A 26952-nucleotide genomic window follows, 5' to 3' on the forward strand; every position below is an offset into this window, starting at 1 on the left:
AATAAAAAGATCAATGAACAAAAATTCCAATAAAGTATAATATAAATGAAACATCTTTATAATTAAAAATTCTGATGATCTCTTTCATATTGTGGAAAAAATTATAAAAGATTAATTAATATTGTTATTCTTATTAATTCATTAAATGTATTGATATGTGTTTTAAATCAATATTGGCATTTTATCATGATGCTTTATATGATGGATAATCGCGTTGAAGAAGTAATAGAGAGTGATTTTTACCTATAATAATGCGCTCGCGAAACGAGCCGTCACTTATCGCTCGTTTACTCAACCGTTTGTAGATTCGTAATTAGAATTGTCTGTTAGGTGTAGTATCTTGCATATTAACAAGTTTGTAATAAATCACTGTTCTCACCTAGCGTTGAATTACGTAAGAACGCGTCATTAACATATTAACTGCACTTTGCACATACGAATACATATATTCACTTAATCAACGTCGTAGCCTTCGATTTTTAAATTTTTGCTTTAATGTAATTACCGCGATTAATGTGCAGTTCTTCGAAAATATATTAAATGTAAAATATATTGGGAATTTTTATTTTTAATTAATTGGAATTGATTTGAAATAAATTTCTTTTTGTAAAAATTTAATTTTAAACGCTAGCTTTTTTCGCATATATTCGGATACATATTCTAATTTATATGTAATCTTATTTATATACAATATATTTATAACATAATCTAATTTCACATTTAATTGTATTTTATCTACGGAAGACATAAAACTGACAGATCTGACTATTAATTTTTGTCTTTCTATTCGGTGGCAAAATTCAAATCAACGTCGGTATTATCAAAGCTATACGGTAAAAAATTACAAGTTGTGAATGTAATGCATCCTTAGATGAAAATGATGCAAATATTATTTCGAAGAGGACGATTAATTCGACGATCGAGCATCGCGCATTATTAATTAATTCCGGACGCGATTAAGAAAGTCTTTTCTCAACAATGTATATAATAGATAGCTGTGAAATATTTTAATTTTCAAGGAAGTTTTCGCGAGATATGCAATTTCTACGACGCGTCGCGTGCGAATCATCATTGATGGTAAAAATGTCGCGACATTCCTTTGCGACGGATGACTATATTTAAATGCCGCGTTATTATGCATGCGGTTACATCACGCCCCGATTAAAATAGCAAATTCGCCGAATGGCGAAGTGCAACGCCGATAAGAGCGATTCGGGACGGTTGCGCAGCTGCGCATCGTAACCGCGATAAAACCGCTATCAATTCTCAGCGTCGTCGACAACGATGACGACGACGACGACGACGACGACGACGACGACGACGACGATGTCTGCAAATATGTTTACGCAAACTGCATCGTTGGTATTCGCGCTTGTTACTCGAGTACGCGTACTATGCCTGCACCTCCTTGACTTTGGACTTTGCATCATGGACGATAAAGCCTCCGTGTACATTACTTTATTGATTATCGAAAAAGTTTACACTAATAAAAAATATTAATTGATTTCATTTTTATTTTTTTTCCATTCCCCCTCTACATGGATGAATTATAGATATAAATTTAAATTCAAAGCTGTATTAAATTAATTTGAAATTTTTTTTTATATTGATTAACTTTTGAGTTGGATTAATTGGATCGAGGTCAGGCGTAGATATTAAGTCGCACTGTTGTAACACGAGAGTCATTTATCGCGAATTTATAGAGTTATTAAAGCATCGTGGTGAACCGTAAACTTCTCTATAGATTAATGAGAACGCGAAGGGTGTAATTGAAAAATTATTGCCGATGTTTATGACGACTGATTGTTTGATGTATTCGCAATCATTTCACAAGCTTTAATTATATAATACGCGAGCAATAGATATTATACGGTACATATCGAGTGCATATCGATATTTTAAAGATTTGAAGTAGAATAATTCTTTTATAAGTATTATTTGCGTAGTTAAAAATATCTATTTTGAAATGTATTATTCAGTGCGATTTAATTAAAGGCGATAAGTTAATTTTATAGCGTAGATACATTATTGTTTGATTGACAATTCTATTGATTAAAACGGGGTAGAATTGAAAAAAAAAAGATGTTGTTTTATCATTAATCTTTGTGTGAATGCTTGTATATTTCAATCTTTTTTTAATGAACTTTTTTGAGTTTCAGGCTCAAAATTAAGATTTTGAGTTTAAAATTTTTGTCATTTATGTCGCCTAGTTTAATGTGCAAATAATTTTATTCTTTACACTTTTACATAAGGATTTTCCTAAGGAACGCCAGGAATGTATACACACATACAAACACACACAAATAACGCAGTCATTTATAGTCTAAGGTTAGGTTATTGACGTAATCATCTCTTACAATAGGTCATTCTATAAATAAAAACTTTATTCATAGTAATAGATCGCGTTTTTTCATTGTAACAGAATTTACTTATCGTTTATTAAACCTGAAATAGGTCCAAAATATAGAGTCCTCGGATTATATTAATAACACGATTTATAAAATAATCAAATCGTCCCTACCTTCTGAGAACGCGTTTGAATACGTTGCTCCAATTTAAGCACGCGGTTATTACTTTCGAGCGATTCGAGATTATCTCGAAAATTCTCACGTGTGAATTGAAATATACCGGATGATACGGATCATACGCGCGGTCCATGCATGTATTTTCTGCTCCTCTCATGGAGTTGACATAACAACTCGCGTACATGCCATCGTTGTGATGACTCGAAAAGTAGGTTTCTGGAGCAGAGAGAGAGAGAGAGAGAGAGAGAGAGAGAGAGAGAGAGAGAGAGACGAGAAGGTCCGGGCTTCTGTATACGCTCTCCGAAGGCCCGCAAAGAAACGCAATAGCGGAACAAGAACCGCGATAAGTGTTACACACACGCGATGAATTTTAGCGCGCCGACTCGTTTTTTTTTTTTTTCTGTGGGGTTCATTATTTTTCCCGATTGCGTTATCACCCGTTTATTTCTTTCAATAATAGCACGATTGTTTCAATAATAATTACCTCTGACGATAACGACAATAATATCTATCGTATCATTGCAAACGTCAACGACGAATTAAAGAGAAACGAACGATGATAATTTGTAACGACCAATCAATTTCCAAAATAATCTGCTGCGTATTTTTCCAAGATTGTGCAAGATGCTTCGATCTAACAAATCGCTTTGTGAAAAAGATTTTTCTTTATTTTTACGTCTCTTGGACGTCAAAGGAGCGGGAGATGAAAATAATTCTTCTCGTGCGCGAACATAATATGTATAGGCGTCTCTTTATGCAGAGATTTTTCGTAGAGAGATGAAGGAGGTGTCCTCGCAACTATTACAGTCGAGCTCATTAAAAAGGTCACTCATTCTCTCATTTACAGAATCAAATAATTTCTGTTCTTAACTTTAATGAGGTTTAGAAAACGTATTTATCCCTGGGACATATTAGATGAAGATATGTTTATTTTATTCTCTAAAATTATTATTATTATTATTATTATTATTATTTTTTTTTTAACAGAGTATATTGTAATTTTTACAACAATATATTTTTAAATTGAGCAATTTTCGAATTAAACATAATTGGGGAAAGTTCTTTTTTATAAGCTTTAATATATTATAAAAATCAAAATTAAAAAAATTAGTGTAAATTATATTATATACATATAGTATGCGTGTGTCTATTTTATGATATAAAATACATTATATCTGCAAAAAATTAAATAAAACTATTTTCAATAAAAACATCTCCTTTTCCTTCGCGCAGGATTAAGATTAACGGCCGATCCATTTCGCGGATACTTCGAAAATATAATTGCCGGCGATTATGAAAAAGGTGTGACTTGATTACATCTCGTATGGGCGTTTTGGTACAATTTTCTCGAAATATATATATATATATAAGTATTCTTACGTAAGAATCTCGTGTGCACCATGTGTATCGGCGATCACGTTATGCCAGGCGATATCCGATAAAAGTCATTAGGGCGACGACGCGTCATGTGAGCACGTGCAAATCTACAATACGGACTCTTACGACATGTTGGTGTCCATGAAACAGACACGTGACTCATTGTCAATGTTACAAAACGATTTATAAAAACGCCGAACACAATGCACACGTGTAATCGCTTGAAGCAAATAATTATCGTTTTCGTGCGTTGAACAAAAATTTCGACGTAATCTTTTTACCATATATAAATAAATATTGAAATAATAACGAGTATTTTAAATAGAGCGGACTTTTCTACATAATAAATTTTGATACATGTAAAAAGATTATTCGAATTAATCTTTCGACTTTTTGTGCGAAAGAAATGCAAAATCTATCAAAGTCTCTGTGTGCATTCTTTTATTTAAGTTCTCGATTACGTTTGCGCGGCAGATGCCTGCCATAAATCACGGGAGCGCAATGTGTGTTCTTAACGCTTAAAAATAGCCCATCTTATGAAGAAAATTATGCGCGCTGCGCACGAAGCGCGCATTTCGTGCGCTCTGACGGATACGTTTGACACGTGTAAATCCTACCGCTCGATAAACGCGTGACATTTTAGGAAATAATTTAGAAATAACGGCGAGCAAAATTCTAGATTTTCTCGCTATGATTATATTTTATTTGATCAACGTAATTAATATCGATAATATCGACGAATATTCACGAGGTTTTCTGAACTGATTTCCTTCCGTTGCCGGCTAATTATTATCGCCGGTGTATGAGCATAATTGTATGCTCATTTATGATCGTCAAAGACATTACGACAGTTTGTCATGCATTATTTTAATATAACTTTACTTTAATTAATCTAATGCCAAATTATTAATCAAATTTAATAATTGATTGAAATAATAATATACAATAATATATTATAATAATATATTATTTATATAAGATGTAATTTATATTAAAATAAAATTAATAAAACATTTATGTATCTTATATATTAATTTAATAAATCGATAACATGGCTTTATATCGATTAAAGCAAATCTTTCATTGATACGATAATATAGATGGATGGGCTATGAAGAGTTAGAATAAAATCGGCGCAACATAAAAATAAGTTATATTATTATCTCATATAATTAATAAAATTATTTGCGCCTCCTTCATTAAACAAATTAAATAAAATCTATCAATTGAAAAAAATATTTTATATTCTTTTCAAATTTTTGTTTCTATTTATACTTTAAATTAGATCTGTAATATGTTTTAATGTATATTTAAAAAATCTATTGAAAGTTATTTGATTTAATCTATTCTAGCCCATCCATTTTGAGGCAACGGATCTATTTACAATCTACAATCTACAGTTGCATCTACAATATCTACAGATCCGCTAACTCAAAATAAAATAAAATACATCACTCACCGGCACTGATGCGCAACAGCGGAGTTGTTGGTCTTGAGGCTACGTATGTCTGTAACATACAAATACAAAGTCCAAATTATAGCAGCTTTCAAAATATAATTAATATTTCGTGTGGAATATTTTATGTCCGATACGTACGATAGTAAGCGATATATAAATATAAAACTTTTATAAATTCTAAAAAGACTTTTTTTTTAATAATAGATATATTTATAGGATTTATATAAAAGCCTTCTCTCTAATTTTCTTTTGTCTAACTTATTTGAATAATGAGAATTAAATCAATGCGGGTACACGTTTTATAATAATTAATATACAAATAATAAATACTCACCCTTGGGTTGCTCCGCCGGTGCAGGATGCCTCTCCTAGGCCTCCTCCTTCTCCTCCTCTCAGACTGTCAGGATCGCTACGTTGCTCTGTAACATGCAAATAGAAGATTCAAATTGTAACAGCGCTCAAAATAATTAATATTCTTAAAAATATTTTTATACGCATTGAATTTTATATTCGATTCATATAATAATATGTAGATAAAATAATTTTATAAATTTTGAAAAAAAGCACTATTAGTAACTCTAATAATTCCATATAAAAGCTATAATTTAAAAGTGGAAACTTTTACAAGATTATAGCTGTCATATAGAAATATTTTTCTCTGATTCTCTCTTATTTAAATCGTATAAATAAAAAATCAAATTATGCGATTAATCGCTCAATTTAAATTGCACGTATGCAATTAATAAGTAATTAATATAGAAATACCAATTTGCTTACCACAGGGTTGCTCCATCCGTGCCCGATGCCTCTCCTAGGCCTCCTCCTCCTCTCAGATTGATTCACACGCGCGATACTTTAAACGATACTCCCGCACTTTTATCAAAAAATAATATTTCCGCGCTTGTACGCGCGATACTTTGAACGACACTCCCGCACTTTCGAATTTCGGCACGATCGAACCCCGCTTCACGTGAGAATCACACTTCGAGTCGACAAGTCGGGAATTCACCGATTACTTCGAGCGAAGGTTAAGCGGAAGCGGAAGAAGACGAAATCGATCGATGGAATAATCGCGAATGGGGTTCGCTCGACTCTTGACCCGCGCCTGCTCCCATCGAGGGCCGACTAGAACATCGTTAGGAACGATTTCATACGAACCACCAAGTCTCTATCGTACAGACTGAGCCGGGTTTATCGTAAGGCTGATAGACGGGTCGAGAATGAAGATACCCATCTCCTTAAGTGCTAACAATCTAGATCACTCAGAAAACGGGAGATCAACTTCTCTAGCGAGCGAAAATCAAACCTAATTAGTACAGCCGACTCCTCAAATGCCAAACATGTTAGTATCGCTACAATGTGCTGTTAGACGGTACAAGAGAAGGGACCCATTAACGACGATTCCAAAACAATCGACCGAACTCTAACCGATTCGGGCCGAACCGTTCGTCGGAGCAGAACGTGCCCTCGACAGCCGATTCTCGAACCGAAGTTCGAGATTAACCGCGCGAACATGCATCTATACTATGCACGAACATACGTTGCTACGCGGCCGGCATTCACCTCAGCCGCGATACTGAGGCGTTTTAACGTTGCGCCTACATTAATATATTAAATTTATTAATACATAAATATTTATATAATATATAATATTAATATAGTATTAATATTAATTGATATTGATATAAAATTAATTATATTAATAGGTATTAATATATTAAAGATTGCAACGCTGAGAGACATCCCATTTAGTCGGCAACGAAGTATGATCCTCGATAACAATCGTGAAAACGAGATAAAAGTCCAACGCGAAGACGCGACGACGCGAAAACGCGATACCGCGACAACGCGACGCATCGTTGCTCGTACGGCACGATGACGGCAACGACGACGCACTAATGTGCGTTCAACGCACAAATGCGCGTGCCACATATGAGCCATTGTGCGACTCGTGGCAATGCTGTATTGACACGCGACGCGGAAGACGCGAAAACCGTCCGCGGCACGATGACAGCAAATGTGACGATCGCGGCATATTTTGCACCGGCACTCCCGATCGCGGAACGATCACACGTCAAACATACACTTTACTATATCGTAAGAGAGAGAAGACGAAAAATAAGATTTGCTCCATGTTTACACGATGCCAAAATCATACGCCACTCGTAAGAACAATGTTACCTCTGTTGTTGTATTATTATTTTTATTTCTTATTGTTAAAAATTAATTAATCGTTAATTATAATAAATATAGCGAATTATATTTTAATATTTGTCACAAGCGCGTTTAAAAAAGGTATTTTACGGAGACTCTCGCGCTTTACTATCCTTACTGTTCGAGTGTTGCCGTACGAATGATAAGGCTGTAATACGTAAACAATAGCGCGCTAATGTTTACGTCGGCGTCGCCAAGGCTGAATACTATGTTATTAATAATTTGCTGCCGAAATATTTTCCGTATATACAAGCGGAATATTAAACTACATAAATATTGGAAATTAGAAATCATTTATTTAATAAACTATTAATATATCGTTAAACTTATCGTTATATTAATTAGTCAGATCTTCGATTCGATTATTTTTTGCGCGTTCTCAATCCGAATAATATTTAAATCGTCGAAAAGTCAAACGAAAAACCATCAGACGAAATATAATTGAATTTTAAATATTTTTTTTAAGAAATAATTATTGCTTATAAAAGGAGAGAAAAAGATCGTAATAGAACAATAATTTACAATTTTGATTTCTTACTTCGATTCTTCATTATATATATATGTGTATATATCGCGTGCGAGATACGCGCCTCGAGATTTATCATCGCGATATAATTACGTATTGCTTAAGATATGTAAAAGATAACTAAATATTCATCTTATTAAATTATTTTAAGATACTTGTCGCGATCGCGTTTAAGAAAGGAATTTGACGGAGCGTCTCGCACCGTTACTTTACTACTCGAGTGTAACCGTGTGAATGATAATACGTAGGAAAGGAATTTGACGCGGAGCGTCTCGCTTTATTATGGTTCTATTCAAATGTCTTTGTATATGAATAATAACAAAGGCCGTGATATACATAAACGATAGCGCGCCGAATGTTTACGCCGCCAAGGCCGGATACTATGTTAGATATTATTAATTCGCTGCCGAAATATTTTACGTAATATAAAATATATATATATGAAATATTAAATTATATAAGTATTTTCAATTATAGATTAATTATTTATTAAACGATTAATATATCACGGAGAGCTTATCGTTATATTAATTAATCGATTTTGTGATTCGATAAGTTTTACAGTATGTTCTTAATTCAAATTATATATCTAGATCGTGGACAAAATATATTTGACGTTATACGTTGTTACAGAAATAATTATTGCCCTTAAAAATCGCAAAGAAACGATAATTTTATATATTTATAATTTGATTTCTTATTACTTTAATTCTTATTTAATTAAATCGATTTGAATAAGTTACGAAATATGCGATTTGAGATTTATCGTCGCGATATACCGTATATGTAGTTACATATTATTTATAAATATTTATTAATTATTAATTATATTATAAAAGTAAATAATTTCTCGATACTGGTCGCGATCGCGTTTACAGAAATTAGACGGAGCGTCTCGCTCGATTACTTTCCTGCTCGAGTGTCGTCGCGCGAATAACAATAGAGTCGGGGTACGTAAATGACAGCGCCAATGTTTACGCCGCCAAGGCCGATCATCGTGTTATTGAAATATTTTACGTACATATACACAGAGAACATTAAATTTTATGCAAGTATTTTAAATTAATTTTAAATATCCCACTACATATAAAAGAAACTTTTAATATTTTTATACTCCAACCAATATCGCGAGAGATATCGCCGTTTTTTCTATGGTATTTTGTGAAAACCTGACAGTATATCTATTATCATTTGTAAGAGCTAAATTTTTTGTAAATTTCAAATGTATTTAAAAAAAGAAATAAATAAAAATATAAATTTTTTGCGTAAAACGATACGAATGTTCACATAATCGAGTTTTATTATGAAATTTGTCAGTGTTTATTGAAAATTTTATTTTTACGAATCCCACTGCAATATTGTAGGACCCATAAATTATTGAAAAATTGATGTTTTATATATTTTCTTTCCTTTTTTTTTTTGGAATTTAATCCCTTTTTAAAACTTATCGAATACTCTGTGTTTTATTCGAATAAGATATATTAATTAAAAATGTATTTTCCGTAAGATTATGATGAATAGACAGATATAGATGGAAAATATTGATTGAAAATGCAATAGCTTGAACGTGTCGATTTTGATCTAACGTAAGTTCGGCCGAGGACGCCGAGGAATGACTATAATAACGTAACTCAGATACTAATTATACGCTATAAGCATTGCCATTATACGAGCATAAGTGCACCCACCTGGATTCCCGGACAATGTGACTGGACGTCGGAGAGAGAGAGAGACCTTTGTGGAGTTTGTCTTACTCAACTCGCGTAAGCAGCTAAAGCCTAAGCGAAGTGTCGCAATGCAAAGCCGCAAACGAGCTAAATTATCGTTAACGGTAAAAATAGCGACAGAAATATTCGCTAGCGCATAGAAGTCCGTGATCTAAAATTAATTCTCATTATCCTACACGGCCATTGCCGTGTAATCATCGAGGGAATTCACCGCCCCATAAAACGCGAAACATTTATATTCCCCGCCAAGTCTTCCAAGCGATGATGCGCTTGCGTCATCAGGGAGAAAAAGAAGACCGCAATGTTAATATAAACACTTATTCTCCTCACGTCCTAGATTCGGCAAGTGCGAACTTGATTCTCTAGCGATTCTTTGTATAATTCTTTATTTTCTCTTTGAATGTTACGCGAATTAATATAAGAGAGAATTCTACGAGTAACTTTCATGTTAATTTAATTTAGATTAAATTTAATTTAGACGAGAAAAAGGCGGTTTAATATACTAATCTGGGGAGGAAAATTTAATTATCATCAAATTATCATAAAAAAATTAATGTCAATTAAAAAAAAATTTTACACAATTTCTAGGAGATTAATAAATTTAAAAATAGCATTATATTAAATATCTCTATTAAAATATGTAATTAGAATTATCTTTCTCTCTCTCTCTCTCTCTCTCTCTCTCTCTCTCTCTCTCTCTCTCTCACATAAAATTTCTTTATCGATATATATCTATGTGTAATATCTTATTTATAGGATATATATATATATATATATTTTCTTTTTTTTTCTTTTTAACATATATAATATTTTTATATACTTGTAATATATTTATATTTATTTGGAACTGCCTCGCTCGTTTGCAGTTTACGTAAATGCGGTGTAGGTGATTGGCGAGAGCCTGTTATGTCACAATTTCTAGTTGCAGTGGCAAGGTAGAGCCGGACCATGAACCCAATAACAACACGTTGCACAGACACACGTGACCGATTCTCATCGCGGAGGTTTTCTCGCGCATTATTCTCGTCTCTCCTCCAATTTTTTAGTACTGTAAGCGGTATATAATAATATATCACGCGCGATAATTCTTGCAATAAATCCCCGTCTTTCGATGCTTTTAGACATTCTTACTTTTGTATAACGCTGCGCTTCTATTGATAAATAATTGTCGAATTTTTACATTTATCTGCGATATAAAATAATAAAGTTTTTCTTAACAATAGAGAGGAATAATGTTTTAATAATTTTTATTTAATTATTATATAATTATTTTAGAGAGGAAGATCCAAACGAGATATATTTTTATCGAAATTTTCATTGATGAGCTTTTTCACTGTTTTTATCTTCATTAATAATTTTAGAGGCTATATTTTTTGCAATGATAAAATATTATTTCCGTAAGCTGAAATAGATCAATGCGAGTGTGTTGTATCGCTCATATCTTATTATTCGCGCGATAATAGCGTTTCTGTACGCACATATATATTGTACATACATACGTAACGCCTAGAATGCACGTGTGCGAACAACGTTTCATGCGACGTATAGACAATTTTATCTGAATATATATGTATATTTACATATCATTGCGCGAGATTTCAATCCTGTTTCTCTCTCTCAGTCCCAGCCGTAAAGTAATCTCTTATTTCGATTTTATCTGCGTTACGTAATCGCATTCCAGTCGCGCTTGTTGTTTCAATGAAATGTGTATCTCCACAGGCGTACAAGGGTCAATCTATAATTTTATTTCTCGCAACGATTCCATTCCGATTAATTCCGATTTGACAATCTCCATCATATATGTGTATATCTGAAGCTATCATAATTTCCATGAAAAGAGAATTTTCTCGAGGAGAAAAGGAAAATATTTTCATAATTAAAATAAAATATTAATAGTCTTAATATCTCGTCGTTTAATTCTATTATATATAATTGAAATCTAGCTTATGTTTAAATACGAGGATTTTTTCATGGGATAATATAAGGTTTTTCTTTTATTATTCATATATTTTTACATTTTACATTCCTCTTGAAAGGACCAATAAATACAATTTATCGTTTATTATATTAAAATGCATAATTTTTTTATTAATTACTATTTGTTGTGCATTGTGTACAAAAAACAGATCCTTTTAAGCTCAACAAATATTAATTAATATTACAATAAATAATCGTCATATTTTATCACAATTTTTTTCTATGCGCACAATAAATATTTCTTATAGCGTACAATGCAATAAATAATTATACATATATTATATTTGAATAACAGTAAGTAAAATTTTTTTGACGGTTAGGTTTTTGTAGTTAACGTTTCATTTTACGATGCGATTGACGCTTATATCCGCGATAATGATCACGGGAATCTGTATCATTGCTGAAAGACTCATATTCGGTATCATCGCTTGTGAGCGAGGACGATTCATCTTCAAAATCCTCGCTTGAGAACGATGAATATCCTTAGAACATAAAATAAGAATTTATGCGAAGAACCAGTGTGTGTAAAATTAGTATAAAATAATTAATTAAATTAGTTTTGGAATAGTTGAAGTTCGTCAATCTAGTTTTAAAGAGTATAAAATACACAAATAATCTAAAATTTCTCATGGAAATAGTATAATGATATAAAAAGTGTAAACATAGGAAGAATATGTCAAGTGTAAAAACAAACATAACATGGAATTAATTCAAACATTTTCGATCATGATGGTTAGAGCTATATAGATTTCCAACGTACTTTCAGAAGATCCTGTCGTGCGCTTCCTTGAAACTTTCTTATTACTTTTCCCATTTCTCGTAAACTTTTTCGACACTTTCGTAATCCTCGAGCATCCTGCGCATTTCGTTACACGATTTCGATCACGCGACTTGCAGATACAACTATAAGGATTGAACAAGCTGGTCTTGTCTTCTGTAAAAACAGATTTAAAAAATATGCGTATATATAAAAAAAAAAAATTTGTTAATACGGAAATAATGTGAGGATCCAGATTTTTATTAATCCGATATATGACACGGATTAGTAACGTACTTCCGGAAGATTTCGTTGCGCTTTTCTTCTTTTTTGCACACTTGAGTGATTCGCAAGTTGTCGCAGTTTTCGTAAATTTTTCTAGACATTTCGAGGACGTTCTCTTGTCGCGTTTATTTTTCGAAAATTTCTGTTTGTTCGTGCTGCTGTATCGTTTGCAATTGCAACGCGTATGATAACAATTGCAGTCGGAATCATCGGAAGAATCAGATAAATACATGTCTTTCAAAAGCTCTTTGTTTCCTAAAAGAAATGTCCATTTAATAATTAGACAAATTAATCTCGAGTTATGTATCAAATAGGCGTTAACATACGATTATTATAATTAAAATTATAATATATTTAGATTTACAACGTGAATTTTTTGTAACGCACTTTCCAGAACTTTCAGCGTTTCCTTCTTCCTTTTGCTCTCGAGCTTCTTCAAAGTTTTCGAAGACATTTCGAGCGGATTCTTTCTTTTCGATAATTTTTTTCTCCTTTTCATAAATCTAATTTCGTTTCTCTTTCTTTCTTTCTTATTTCTAAACAATGAATCGCAGTTCGTGCAGCCCTCGTACTCGCAACTGCAAGTGGTAAGAGATGCAAATGAACTTAATTCCGACGAGGATATGATAGATTCAGACGAGCTCAACTCCGACGAGACGGGTTTCTTAGAGGATTTTGACCAATCACGATAATTTGGTTGCGCTCCTGAATTATTTCCTGATGACATTTCCCTAAAAAAAAAATATATATATATATATATATATATTCTCATGACATATTGCAATTAAATGTCGAACAAATTTGATAAAGATTCGATCAACTTTCTATGCTACGTATAAAATATCACTAATGATTTTCCAACTTCTTTATATTGCTTATTATGTGTTGTCTCATCGAAGAGTTGCATACGATAAAGTGCGAAGTTGATTATTATTATTTGTCGACTGGATAACACGTTTGTTACTCTCTTTTCCATAAATCCAGATGAATTCTAATTTATCAATTTAATACAAATTTCATAGTTTGTTTGCGATTTACCGTGCTTTGCATTTATTCCATAAATAATAGAGATCTATCATATACAAATAAATTTTATCACACTTAAATAGAATTAGTAAGAAATCAAACGTTCTAAAGAGGCACGAGGACGACAACTGACACAATAATTTTCGATCACATTATAGTTCGAATTCTGTTTTGTTTCTTACACAGTGTTTGGGGTGTCGTAACCTTTCGGTATAAATATTTTTACCGCTGAGATATATACATACACACATGCTGTACTTTTATATCTAATATCTTACATATATATATGATAAAATGTTTTCCTTGATAAAGTATGAGTATCGATTAAAAGAGCTATAGAAATATAATAATACACAATACATCGATAATATGGCGATACATCGATTTCCGTGCAAAATAGAAATATCGTTTGCAAGATTGCGAATGCAACGTGCGGGCGTGTTGCGCTATGTTATGCCACATTACACAGATCATTATGCAACGCGCGCGCATTGACGCAATTCAGATCTGATCGCAAGCACGAGAATCGATCCATGGGAAATCTTGAATTACACGTTTTATATATCTCGTTTGCGTCGCCGCCGCCGTTATTGAGTAGTTGAATTGAAAGGGCCGTCGTGACTGCGATTACGTTAATTTCTTCGCTTATGATAATGGCACAGGGCGGCCTTGTGCTCGTAAATTTTCGTTTCATAACCGAAGAAATTACATATTGACACGCTCGACGAGGCCGGCCGTACCGCGAAACTAAATAGATCTACATTTTGTTGCGTCGGCGCCGTGTTTAAACCATGCACGAGATATAATCCAAGACACGACAGAAAGAAAAAGTTTAAATTTTGACAGTTTTTCATAAAGAAAATAAAAAGTAATTTTTATTCTTAAAAATCTATTTTTTTGTTCATTTTGAATTAAAATTTACTTGGCGTTGCAATTTTCGTCTCAATTTAAAAAAAATTATTTTCTTCCGAAGAATCAATTAATTGTAATTTTCTTAATATATCTTACACACAAATTATATCATAGATGTATTTAATATTATGTGTATTAAAAATTGGCTATGATTATATAAGAACGTTTTCTGACGATATTTTATATGCGTTGACGTTTCAAAAGCTATTCGGAAAATACAATTTTATTCGATAGCTACGAGCGAGGGTGATGAATGTTTATGATTCTCTATGGGGCGTGACAGAACAACGTGACTCAGCGGCTACGGGGATGATGTAAGAAAATAGGGATTTTCCACGATCCCCCAGAAAAGGAAGTGAGGAGGGAAAGGCATAAGTGTGATGTCTTTAATTCTTCTATTTCTAGAATTCTATTTATATATAAGCATTAGGGACCGGAAACACGCTCTCGAAATTTAGCACCGTCGCAACGTCCGAACGAAACGATATATAATTATTCTTAATTTAAAAAACAAATGCATTGTTTACGAAAATATTTATTTTAAAATCTGTCCATTTTTATATAAGAAAAAATTGTATTTGCTCAAAATGTTGATTGAATCAATGAAATTTAATAAAATTGGAATTTGCTCACCAATTTTAACGTAATGTGTGTCGTAAAAGTTAATCGGAATGATATTTGGATAAAGATAATTTTTAGCAAAAATTGTGTATGGAGTGAAATTTTGTTGGCAATGCTAATCATGCGACGGATCAGAGTTGTAAATTGGATGGAAATTACGCGCGAGGGATGTGAGTTCGCTCTCACGATTCTCGGACACGAAATCACGGAGACGAGGTGATTGTACAGCGTTTTTCCACCTACGAGCGATAAAAGTACGGCCCGTTATAGATCGTGACGGGACGTCGTCTGTCGTGACTGTCTGTCGTGCTTATGCAACTCTCGGATTTGCAGATTCTGATTTAAGCCGTCGCGTGTACCGGAATGTCCATTATAATACTCTACACGTCAGTTTCCATTCATGCGCCCCCCCGCCCCCCCCCCTCTCCCAGATCTGTTCCATCATCCACATGGTGGACCGTCGTCCTGCTTTGTTCGGCGTTTGTTCGATGGTCCTTGTCGAAGAATCGACGAGAGCCGCGAGACGCATTTTTATCAAAGATATCCCTATCATAGTAATTTAGCTTCTCGGATCATTTTTTATTTTTATCATAATGATACAATTTAACAGTTTAATATATTAAAAAAGAGATAAAGAATTTCTCATATAAAATGTAAATTATAGATTTTATTTTTAACTTTCTCTCCGTTAATTTCTTATACAAAATTACGTAAATTATTATGACAAAGATAAAAGAATGATAGAAATGTGATAATAACGCATCGATTGCGATCAATAAAAATCATTAAATAATTGTCAAATTATCACCAAAAAATAGAAACGTTTATAAACTGTGATCCGTTGGTAAAGCTGCTTTGTGTATCACAGTGTACATACTTAAAACTCCATCTGTTGCTTAAAAGAGGAAATATTCTATCCTATGTGTGATAATGAAATGTGTATTATATATAGACAATGACAATAACAAATTAGTATTGTCAAATTAATTATCATGTACATTATTATTGAATAATATGGGCGATATAAATTTAAAAAAAAAAAAAAAAAAAAAAAAAAAATGTACAATCGAAAAAATAGAATGAATAAATATAAAAATATATAATATAATGTACTTAAAATATAAATAATATAAATAATAAATTAATATACTTAAAATATTGATAATAAATATAAAAAGAGTTAAATTATATAATTTTTATTTATTCATTTCTAATTAATTTTTTTATTGTCACATTTATAACTAAAATTAAATCCGATATAAAATTCTCGTTTAAGAGTATTTAACAGTCTTTAATAATATTATTTAATTTAATTAGTTTTTCTTTATGTAGAAAATTTGACTGCCTTTTTTTTTTTTTTTTTTTTTTTTTTTTTTTTTTTTTTTTTAAATGATTTGTCTCTTTGATATTGTAATTAGCTGCATTTTATATCGTATTACTATTTAACGAGACAATTTTCTTCCGCGTCACTCCTGTGAGCCATTCACTTTCGTTTTCCGGGGTGATTGTACCCCGAGATGTATCGAGAGATTGCGGGAAACCGCAAAGGGGTTGAAACCCTCGAGTGCGCAACCGCGTTGACCGCTGTCCACTTCTCTTAGAATACACCTCGGATTATTCTTCACCTGCTTATAGCGCTCAAGTATAGCGTCCGAGTACTACGAATACTATTCTACTCTCGTAAAGTGAGGGCGACGCGCGTGCCACTAATCGGGAAATAAGGATCTCGCTTTCAGTATTTCGCGACCAACCGGCAAAATAAGGGGTTCCAGGGTGGCGAACGGCGAGCCGAGTGAGTATCATTCTCGGAAACGATCGCGCGAGCATGCCTTTTCGATCTTGAGAAATTTTTAGAGGATCCAAAAGAGAGATTCTTCCATTGTCATTTATCTTAATAAATTATCTTTGGGAAAAAGAGCACGGGGAAGGGGGAAAGGAGAGGAAAAGGGGGAAGACGACAAATGTGTTGTCCGCCTCGATTCCGAATGCTCGTAATGTTTTCCTATCGTAATGCAACGACTGTGATTAAAAATGCAGCATATGGGATAGAATTGCGGGAATAATTAATGACCTAAGGAGGGTAATTCGATCGGCCGAGCTCCACTTTGAGTCTTTGTTGGACGCATAGTGGTGCGTCGTATAATGGAAGCATATATTATTAATCGTATACGATAGTTACGGGGAAGTTTTGCGTTAACTGACGCGCGATAGGGGAAAAAAAAAAAAAGAAATATACGATCTCGAACCTCGGTAGACGAAACTTTTCGCGCGATACGTCGTAAAGCGTGAACCGTTTATGGGAGTAGATACGATCTACATTTTTCTGCAGGAAGTAGGACAAAGTCTGCCACGTCGCGTAATTTTTTTTTTCACTCCAGGTCGATTTTTTCTTCTCCGAAACCTCTCTACTTCTAATGTGTTTTTTTTTTAGCCTAGAAAAGCGTATACATTTTAATAAATTTATTTATATTAAATTTTAATAATTTAATTAAGTAATAAATTTCATTGCACATATTTGTCTTTGTAATATATAGTCTTTTATATTTTTTTTCCCCCCCGTTTTGAAGAGAGAAAAGATATCGACAATAGCTCGTTTCTTTTTCTCTCTTACAGTTTTACTTTATAAAGAATTAAACATGGCATGCCTGCGCAGTCGTTATTTTAATTTATCTAATTTATGACACACACTGGCGCGTCATCTTCGGCAAAGGACGACGTCGCGACGTCGTTGGTTCGTAGAAAAAAAAAAAAATAATAATAATCCGTGACCTCGCAACATAGTTTCGTTGTAGAATCCAGCCGGGTGCGACAGTTTAAAGTCAAGGCGAGGAGAGTAAAGCGTAGTCCCGGTGGCATCTTGAATCGATATTACGCGATTACGGAAAGGGATGTCGCAATCGTAAATATATCGCTCCTCGAGTTTTCCATGGCATTTGGAATCCGCGGTCGCGCACATTCTTGATCGCCCGCTCTCCTCCACCTCTTCCTCTTTTTTTTTTCCTTTTCTCTCTCTCTCTCTCTCGACAAGGGCGATCCCGCCGTGCTGCAGTCAGCCGTGGTAACGCGCCATTTATTATTTAACGGGAATAATCGATGGCTTATGGATACGTGTACCGGTCGCGATAGTACATCCTCCGCGACTGCCGTCATTTTCGCGATGGTGCCGCGCCAGGAGGCAGGAGAGGCCGCCGCGCGTCGCGGCTCGTGAAGTCCCTTTTCTCTTTCGGTGCGAGTGGAAAAAAAAAGGAACGGACTATATACATATATATATAGCAGAGTTCTCGGGAACTATGCTGGCGAGATTCAGGAACAGCTTCCGCTGCAGCGTGCCCAAATGTCCGGCTATCCGTATTCCAGGGATGGAGAAGCCGGAGTCGTCCGCGGGGGGCGAGAGCGCCGCCGAGCTCGAGGACCGGGACCCCAATAGTTTGAACCAGCATCTTCAGGTAAGGGAGTCGCTTTCTCCGGAAGGTGTGTGCGATTCTCGTGTTTATCGTAAAATGTTTAATCGCGTCGGTGAAGAGGTACGGTGGTATAATCTCGAAAATGACTGGCGAGTATTTCCGAAATTCGAAGCTTTCCTTCTTTCCTTTTATAAAGCACGCATCAGAGGGTGCAATCTGTGCATTGCGAATTACAAATGTACTGTGTAATTTAGGCAATGATATGCAATTATAAATTCTATGACAAAATGTCATTTTTATTACATAATAGGGTGTCGACTCTCTGGAAAAATATGGAAAATCTGTAATTTTCAGGCAATCTTTTTGTACCTGGAGAAATCCTGGAAAATTCCTCGTGGAATTTTATTGGGACACGGAGAATTTAAAAAAAAATTCTTTCTTTGACAATTTTACTCTTATATTGTAAGCATAAATATTAAATATGCAGTACATATTTTTTATTTTAATTTTTAGTAATAAAAAATGGAAATGTTGATGTAAGTTAAAAAATTTTATTTTAACGAAAGTTATTCATTTTTTTTTTCCGACACATTTGTAAATTTTGTACTTAAAACTTAAATAGCTTCGTGTTTTTTACTCGTGTAAATGAAAAGCATTAGAAAACACGTACGATAAAACAAACTTATTTTAAGAAATTGCATCGAAAAATAATTTTTAAAATATTCTCTTTACCTAGAATTTTGAAGAATAATACTTGATAGATCAGAGAATTTTCAGGAAATTTTTTTTACGAGATTTGAATAGACACCCTGTATAATTTTAATCGTTAAGTTTGTAATTAGTGTCATGCGAATTATCGCTAATGAATTCCTCATTATTTCGAATGCACAGAGAAAGCGAAATAATACGCGAACTTCTTTATATTTTTAAATCATCAGATATGCGTTGACATTGAGAGTGAGAAAGTATTAAAAGCCGTAACCCACATTTCCTCGAAAAGTAGTAATTGAAGATCGATGGTCGCCGACGTAGATTAATGGGGCCTTAGATTGAGTCATGCTACTTTTTTACTCACAGCTTTACTTTGCGACCAAGTAATGACGTCTATTTATAGTCCCGCGGCCGTGAATGATCGTTCACTCCCGTAAAATTCGCGCGTACGGTTTAATATCGTATATATATATACGATTTAATATTTAACGACGTGATTAATCGATATTACGCAATTACGCGATTTACATATCGCGTACGCAGGTGATGTGGGACGATGTGATCGGCGAACCGGAAGGGATCCGTAGTCCCGAGTGCGCCTGGCGTCTTAGCGGACATTGTTTCCGACTCTCCAGAGGATGTTGTTACGTGTTCCTCTCCGTTCTCGTGGCACCTGTGCTCGCTCTCTGTTTGGGCTTCACGTTCGCCTGCTTAGCATTTCAGGTGAGAGTCGATAACCTCCTGCGAGTCGCGTGCGCCCGTTCTCTTTGAGTCGATCGATATCAAATATCCTACACGTGTATCGCGATATATCTTTAATTATCGCGGATAGAAAATGTTTCGAGCTTTGCTGGGACAAAAGATTGGATTGAATACGCAATATTTGCAAAATTAATGCAACATTTATACTTCTTATTTAATATTTATTTAGTATAAATGATTATATCATATTTATATGGCATTTAATATCTATTTTATATGAATATATCCGTAGAATAAATAAACTTTTAATATCTATTTATAGTAACTGTTTTAAATAAACTTTTTTTTTCTTTTTTTTGGTGTGAGATAGTATAATAATGAGAGAGAAAGAATGTATGTATTAAATAAACGCTAAATGAAATAAAAAGATTTTACTCTTTTTAGACATTCGAGAGACTTCAAAAGTGTCTCTTGTACTTTTAAATTTTAATATCCATTATTCGATACTCACACACATACAGACATAATTCTAAAAATATAAAAGACATTAAATATTTTTATTTCAAATCTTTTTTATAATGATGACTTAAAAAAATGAAATATATTTCATTTAAATAAAACTATTAAATTTTTCTATTATCCTATTACATTATATATTATATTATTAATGATTATATCATATTTATATGGCATTTAATATCTATTTTATATGAATATATCCGTAGAATAAATAAACTTTTAATATCTATTTATAGTAACTGTTTTTTGTTTTTTTTTCTAAGGTGTGAGATAGTATAATAGTGAGAGAGAAAGAATGTATGTATTAAATAAATGCTAAATGAAATAAAAAGATTTTACTCTTTTTAGACATTCGAGAGACTTCAAAAGTGTCTCTTGTACTTTTAAATTTTAATATCCATTATTCGATACTCACACACATACAGACATAATTCTAAAAATATAAAAGACATTAAATATTTTTATTTCAAATCTTTTTTATAATGATGACTTAAAAAAATGAAATATATTTCATTTAAATAAAACTATTAAATTTTTCCATTATCCCATTACATTATATATTATATTACTATGTCATTTATAATATTTATAATATTTTTTTCTTTTTTATACTATTATGCCTATTTATTATCTTGAAAGAGGATATAGAAGAAAATTGTCTAATTTATGATTATTACAAATACGTCCCAACAGTCGCGTTTAGGTTTTCATGCCGACTTATCTATTACCGGATAATTTTCTTCTACATTCTTTTACCTTGATTGTTCCTTGCAGCATATATGGTGCGTCGCGCCGTGTCTTCGCGTGTGGAAAATTACGTGCGCGGCGATGCGAAATTTTTTGGCGGCGGTGACACACGCGATCATCCGTCCTGTCATGGAGTCGATGGGTTACCTCTGCTACAATATCCGCGTATTCAATCAAAGATTGCCGGACGGTCCTTACCAGAAGGAAGACCTGTTGGTTGTATAAATCGATGATCCCGCAACGGCGGATGAAGTTTATGGTATCGTTATCAGAATTTCGCATCTTTTCGAACACGTGACACGAATATCAGCGAATGTCAGTGACGCGAATTATTAATAATATTATAGTATGTATCTAGGTAGAGAATTATGTACATTCTCTCTCTCTCTTTCTCTTTCGCGAGAGAGGAGATATCTGATTCTAGATAAAGATACTTGCGATACGATACGAATGCAGAGTTGTATTAAAAAAATAATAATAATTTATATATTTAATTTTAATGTGTATATCAGAATATTAATGATGAATCCATATCGTACATAATTGGGGAGATTTATTTTTATAATCTATACTTGACTTGTGCAACAATAGCGCCAAGGAATTCCGTTGAATTATATACAATAATTGTATGCGGCAAGAGCTCTATTGTTAAGTGTATTGTATTAGTAAGCATAAAGGTCTCCCTTGGATGTGCGCTTTGACCTTGTAAGAGTATATAAATTTTAACCCTGGCACGTCAGGGTAGTTGCAGATCGAGAGTTGAGAAGTTCGTGGGGCAAACTAGGTGATATTTTACACGCGCCAATCTTTTCATTGTCTATCTGTGTCGAGATTTCTTGAGTCTAAAATGTGCCTTATTATATATATTATTATTGGATACACGAATAATTATTTAATAGCGAAGTAATCTAAAAATTTTTGTTCCGAAAAATTAATCCAAAATTCTAATTAACTTCAGTGCAAGATAAATTATCTCAATAAGAAGATACATACAAAGAACTATGTATGAAATTAATATAATAATAATATATGAAAAAGTATGTGTATTATTATGTTAAAAGCAGAAAAAAAGTTAGACTGAAACAAAATCCGTCCACTTAAATTATTGTGTAATTAATATTAATGCAGCTTAATTGAAGCGATACAACACAAATTTATATATATATATTCACTATAATATTTTTATGATAAACTTGTCATTATAATTAAATTATTATTCTTCGTGAATAATTCGTTTATTTATTATAGATATCGATATATATATATAGAAAGTTTTTCTATATAAATTTTCTGCAAGAAAACTTTTGGAAATAAAACATAGAACTTACACAAAGCACATTGCAATTTTGAATTATGAAAATTTGAAGTTTGGACATTAATCTTAAAAATCGTTAAAATACAAACATCTGCTAAAAAACTTTTGGTAAAAATTATAAGTAATAAAAAACGCTTTAAAGAATTAACAGCCGTTCAAACTTGCCTCCACATTTCTAACAAGCCAATCAGAAACTCAGTCAATTACTACGTAAAATGTCACACTCGTGACGCTTGGAGCAACAGCTGACACATTGTCGACTGCTGAGTAGTTAAGCGATGTTTACCTAGAACGTTCTTTTAATCGCTCGTTGCGAATACGTCTTTAGACGTTTTTGATAAGACGGTTTTTTGAGATCAACAAATCAGTGTTTTATCCGTCGTTGTTCAATATGGCAAGTAATATACACAGATTATTATTGAGAGTTGGACGTTTGCGTCGTGTTAATCCCACAAGGCGTATCCTTTGGAAATTTATCGAAGATTAGCTAATTAGCTAATTAAATTGATTTACTAATTGGTTTGTTAGATCACATGTTATCAAGTATTTACTCGTTACATTGTCCTTAAATCCTGAACAGAGATCTCTGTTTCTGCGTCACTTCAAGGAAAACGTAAGTTATATAATTTATTTTAGATTAATTTATATATTTTTTTTAATACAGAGATAGATATATAAAAGAAATACACGCACAAATGTAGCCTCTCTTAATCGTGAGATGTGATTTGTACTGATGGCCTATAGCAGTGATAAAATATAGAGAACAAGCACGATAAAGACACTTCTCGGCCGGTAGCTCGTTTGGCTCAGTCGATTTTTCTATCTCATCTTTACTGATAACTGATAAAATATTCTAACAGCTTATTATAATACACATTGTATTATTATATTATTATGATTCTACAATATATGTTTTTATTCAAATTTTTATAAATTATGGAATTTATATGTACTTGTTATGTAAATTAATTATTTTTAAGTTAGTTTGTAATTTTTTTTTAATTAACTTTTTAATTTATTTTCATTGAAAAAAAAAATTGTATCTCCCAGCAATTTTTAATTGGGAGGATCCGTTTAGTCTGGAGTCACAGCTGACGCAGGATGAGATCCTGATGAGGGATCAGTTTCGTTCTTATTGTCAGGAGCGTTTGTTGCCGCGTGTAATCGATGCGAATCGCAAGGAGCATTTTGACCGGGAGATTATAAGGGAGATGGGCCAGTTAGGGGTATTGGGCTGCACCATGAAGGGTCACGGTGCTGCCGGGGTATCCTCGGTGGCGTACGGGCTCCTCGCCAAGGAGATCGAGAGCATCGATAGCGGGTATCGATCCGCGTTATCGGTACAGTCCTCTCTCGCGAGCGGTGCCATTTATATGTACGGCAGCGATTCTCAGAAGGAGCGATTTTTGCCTAAACTGGGTATGTGCGAGTGATTTTTAGAATAAAATTATATTTATAGAATTTAATTTCTACAACTAAAGAGAGAGAGAGGGGGGGGGGGGACAGAAAGACTTTGGGACAATAGTAAGTATCATTTCCAAAATATGAAAAACAAGACGAGAAATAAAAAAAAAGTTATAACTTATTGAATAAAATTAATTGATCAATAATATAATTAAGTATAATTAAATTGATCAGTATAATTAAATTTAACACTTAAAGACTATATATTAAAACCAATTAATGAAATTTCATTTTTTTTTTTTTAAATTAATTAAATACATGATAATTTTCGTCGAAAATATGGGTGATAATTTTTAAGGCATATTTTAGTTTCCGGCGAAATAATCGGTTGTTTCGGCTTGACGGAACCTAATCATGGTAGCGACGTAGCATCCTTGGAAACCAGGGCGACTTACGATTCCAATAAAAAAACTTACAAACTGAACGGCAGCAAAACATGGTTGGTTTTAGAAAATACTTTCTGTCTACATGTTAGCTTAAAAACTACTCTCTCGCATTCGGAAGAATCTCATAGTATTTAATTTAGGATTACGAACTCGCCCATCGCCGATATATTAATAATATGGGCGAAATGCGAGGACAGTCAAATTCGCGGATTTATCGTTGACAGAGAGGCCGCGGGGGATCGATTATCTACCCCAAAAATTCAAGGGAAGTTTTCTCTAAGAACGTCCATCACTGGAATGATCCTGATGGACAATGTAATTGTACCCGAGGAAAATTTGCTGAATGTTCAAGGACTTAAAGTACGTCAAGTATTTTTTAGCAAAAACTGAGGGTTTATATATCCGTATTAATATTTTTTTATTATTATTTATTTCAATTAATTATTTATTTTATAATTCGTTAATTGTCATCATTAGTGGCTAAAATATCTAAATGACGGTAAAAAAATATATATATGGAATATATATGGTTAAAATGTAAAGGGATTAAAATATTTAGTAAATATGTGCTCCTTCATACAATACGTGAAATTTAAAAAATTTCTCGCTGATATACGTGATCGGAATATATAAGGAGTATATAATTACGAGAATTTTTTTGCACTATAAAATCCAGGTAACCTGGGATGATGAATCTCGTTTCGCGTGGACAGTTGCAAATATCCATGTGGAATCGTACCATTATAGATCTCGTATTTTTATCAATTTTTATTTATCAAAAATTACTGAGAAATAATAAAACTTTTATCTATTAATAATTTTTTACAATAAACAATTTTAGCGACGGATTAAAATCTTTTGAAAGTTACTCAGAGTGTGTCGTAACATTGACAATGTATATCAGTCGGAAATCTTTTGTGTACGTGTGTGTGTGTGTGTGTGTGTGTGCATGTCTGAATTTGACTGTTTAAAGATAAATATTTACCAAACATAATAATGACTCGACGTAGGGACCATTCGGTTGTTTAAACAATGCTCGATACGGCATTGCTTGGGGTGCGTTGGGTGCGGCGGAGACTTGCTTGAAGATAGCTCGATCTTACACTCTGGAGAGGCGACAATTCAACAAGCCTCTGGCAGCGAATCAACTTGTGCAAAAGAAATTGACTGACATGATGTGTGACATTGCGATTGGTCTTCAAGCTTGCTTGCAAGTTGGTAGATTGAAGGACGAAAACAGGTAAAACTGATTGAAATCGGGCAGACTTTAAAGAGTTTAAAGAGGCAAAATTTATATGAATATAGTCTTTGAATAATAATATTCTACATAATAAAAGGATGTTGAATTATTCAATATGCAGTGGGAATTAGAATATTATATTTATAATATAATTAAACGAATATATGTGTATTAACGTGAAATTATTATTTTATAATATTCTTTTTGAGAGAGAAGGATGAAAAAATTTCGCGCGCGAATATGCGAAAGATGATTCTGTGTTTCGTAGAGCTGCTCCGGAAATGATATCTGTCATAAAGAGAAACTCGGCTGGCAAAGCGTTGGAGATTGCGCGAACCGCGAGAGATATGCTAGGCGGAAATGGGATTTCGGACGAGTATCATGTCATCAGACACATGATGAATCTGGAAACCATAAACACCTACGAAGGTACGCGAGAAGATTATGTCGAAATAACGCGGTATTTAATGCAGTCAATAATGACGCGTCGTTCGAATCTATTCTTTTTTTCCTTCCACAGGAACAAACGATATTCACGCGTTGATCCTCGGCAGAGCAATTACCGGCATTGCTGCATTCTAATTAATTCTTTTAACAAATGTCAAGACTGTCTTTGTTACTTGATATGTATATTATGTGTCAACAATTTCTATTTTCGTAAATGCGTGTTTAAAATAATATACTGTCAACTTTTTACCTCTGTAAAATCGTCAATTATCTGTATAATAATATTTTTTATATTTTAATACATGTATATGTATATTAATATTGTAAATAACTGAAAATATCTTATTTCTTTTTGCTGGAGATTTAGGTTCTGACAAATCATGTTACAGAATCGATACCCTAATCCTAATGTATAAGACTTTAAATAATATTTCAAGCAATACAAAAAATAATATTTCACATAATCAATTCAAGTTCAAATATTTCAAATATTATTAATTATTATTTTAATTAATAATTTTAATTATAAATAAATATTTTCTATTGTATATATGTACCTATTCTCACGTAAAAAATATAATTTTTCAAAAAATATTTTATTTTAACGAAAC

General features: G+C 33.0%; 5 protein-coding genes across 6 annotated transcripts in view; 3 read left to right on the plus strand and 2 right to left on the minus strand.

Moving 5' to 3' along the window:
* LOC138931811 (uncharacterized) overlaps positions 1–7003 on the minus strand; it is a 121725-nt gene extending 114722 nt beyond the window's left edge. Inside the window, exons 1-3 of the mRNA XM_070292951.1 lie at positions 6139–7003; positions 5696–5780; positions 5362–5410 (exon numbers count right to left, since the gene is read on the minus strand). The gene's annotated coding sequence lies outside the window, so the exon portion shown is untranslated. The remainder of the gene's footprint in view (positions 1–5361; positions 5411–5695; positions 5781–6138) is intronic.
* Positions 1–26952, plus strand: part of Calypso (ubiquitin carboxyl-terminal hydrolase calypso) — a 240391-nt gene that overhangs the window by 120382 nt on the left and 93057 nt on the right. The window lies entirely within an intron of this gene.
* LOC138944928 (micronuclear linker histone polyprotein-like) lies at positions 12090–13574 on the minus strand. The gene is made up of 4 exons (XM_070316001.1): positions 13235–13574; positions 12860–13102; positions 12566–12739; positions 12090–12287 (listed from the first exon to the last, which is right to left on the minus strand). The coding sequence occupies exons 1-4, from the start codon at positions 13572–13574 to the stop codon at positions 12136–12138; spliced, it is 909 nt and encodes a 302-aa protein (XP_070172102.1). The 3' UTR covers positions 12090–12135.
* On the plus strand, positions 17033–22459 carry LOC138931815 (caveolin-3). Of its 2 annotated transcripts, XM_070292959.1 has the most exons (4): positions 17033–17198; positions 18764–18852; positions 20065–20244; positions 21517–22455. In XM_070292959.1, exons 2-4 carry the CDS (start codon positions 18766–18768, stop codon positions 21712–21714), a joined length of 465 nt encoding a protein of 154 aa, XP_070149060.1. In that variant the 5' UTR covers positions 17033–17198; positions 18764–18765; the 3' UTR covers positions 21715–22455. The 2 variants fall into 2 exon arrangements, with proteins under 2 accessions (XP_070149060.1, XP_070149059.1); XM_070292958.1 differs by lacking the exon at positions 17033–17198 and having other exon boundaries at positions 17205–18852; positions 21517–22459.
* On the plus strand, positions 22743–26777 carry LOC138931812 (glutaryl-CoA dehydrogenase, mitochondrial). The gene is made up of 8 exons (XM_070292953.1): positions 22743–23262; positions 23385–23417; positions 23855–24223; positions 24578–24707; positions 24795–25014; positions 25665–25894; positions 26163–26323; positions 26415–26777. Exons 1-8 carry the CDS (start codon positions 23196–23198, stop codon positions 26474–26476), a joined length of 1272 nt encoding a protein of 423 aa, XP_070149054.1. The 5' UTR covers positions 22743–23195; the 3' UTR covers positions 26477–26777.

Source organism: Polyergus mexicanus, unplaced genomic scaffold (genome assembly GCF_030449975.1).
Source record: "Polyergus mexicanus isolate NDT 795.1 unplaced genomic scaffold, iyPolMexi1.0 SCAF_3, whole genome shotgun sequence".
In the NCBI taxonomy this organism is placed as follows: Eukaryota; Metazoa; Arthropoda; class Insecta; order Hymenoptera; family Formicidae; genus Polyergus; species Polyergus mexicanus.

Coding starts and splice junctions, on each gene's coding strand:
- LOC138944928 (XM_070316001.1), bottom strand. CDS start 13,574: ATGTCATCAGGAAATAATTCAGGAGCGCAACCAAATTATCGTGATTGG. Junction 13,103..13,234: donor AACGCTGAAAGTTCTGGAAA/GTGCGTTACAAA, acceptor CATTTCTTTTAG/GAAACAAAGAGCTTTTGAAA. Junction 12,740..12,859: donor CGCAACGAAATCTTCCGGAA/GTACGTTACTAA, acceptor CTGTTTTTACAG/AAGACAAGACCAGCTTGTTC.
- LOC138931815 (XM_070292958.1), top strand. CDS start 18,697: ATGCTGGCGAGATTCAGGAACAGCTTCCGCTGCAGCGTGCCCAAATGT. Junction 18,853..20,064: donor GTTTGAACCAGCATCTTCAG/GTAAGGGAGTCG, acceptor TCGCGTACGCAG/GTGATGTGGGACGATGTGAT. Junction 20,245..21,516: donor TCGCCTGCTTAGCATTTCAG/GTGAGAGTCGAT, acceptor TGTTCCTTGCAG/CATATATGGTGCGTCGCGCC.
- LOC138931812 (XM_070292953.1), top strand. CDS start 23,196: ATGGCAAGTAATATACACAGATTATTATTGAGAGTTGGACGTTTGCGT. Junction 23,418..23,854: donor TGCGTCACTTCAAGGAAAAC/GTAAGTTATATA, acceptor TGTATCTCCCAG/CAATTTTTAATTGGGAGGAT. Junction 24,708..24,794: donor CTGAACGGCAGCAAAACATG/GTTGGTTTTAGA, acceptor TATTTAATTTAG/GATTACGAACTCGCCCATCG.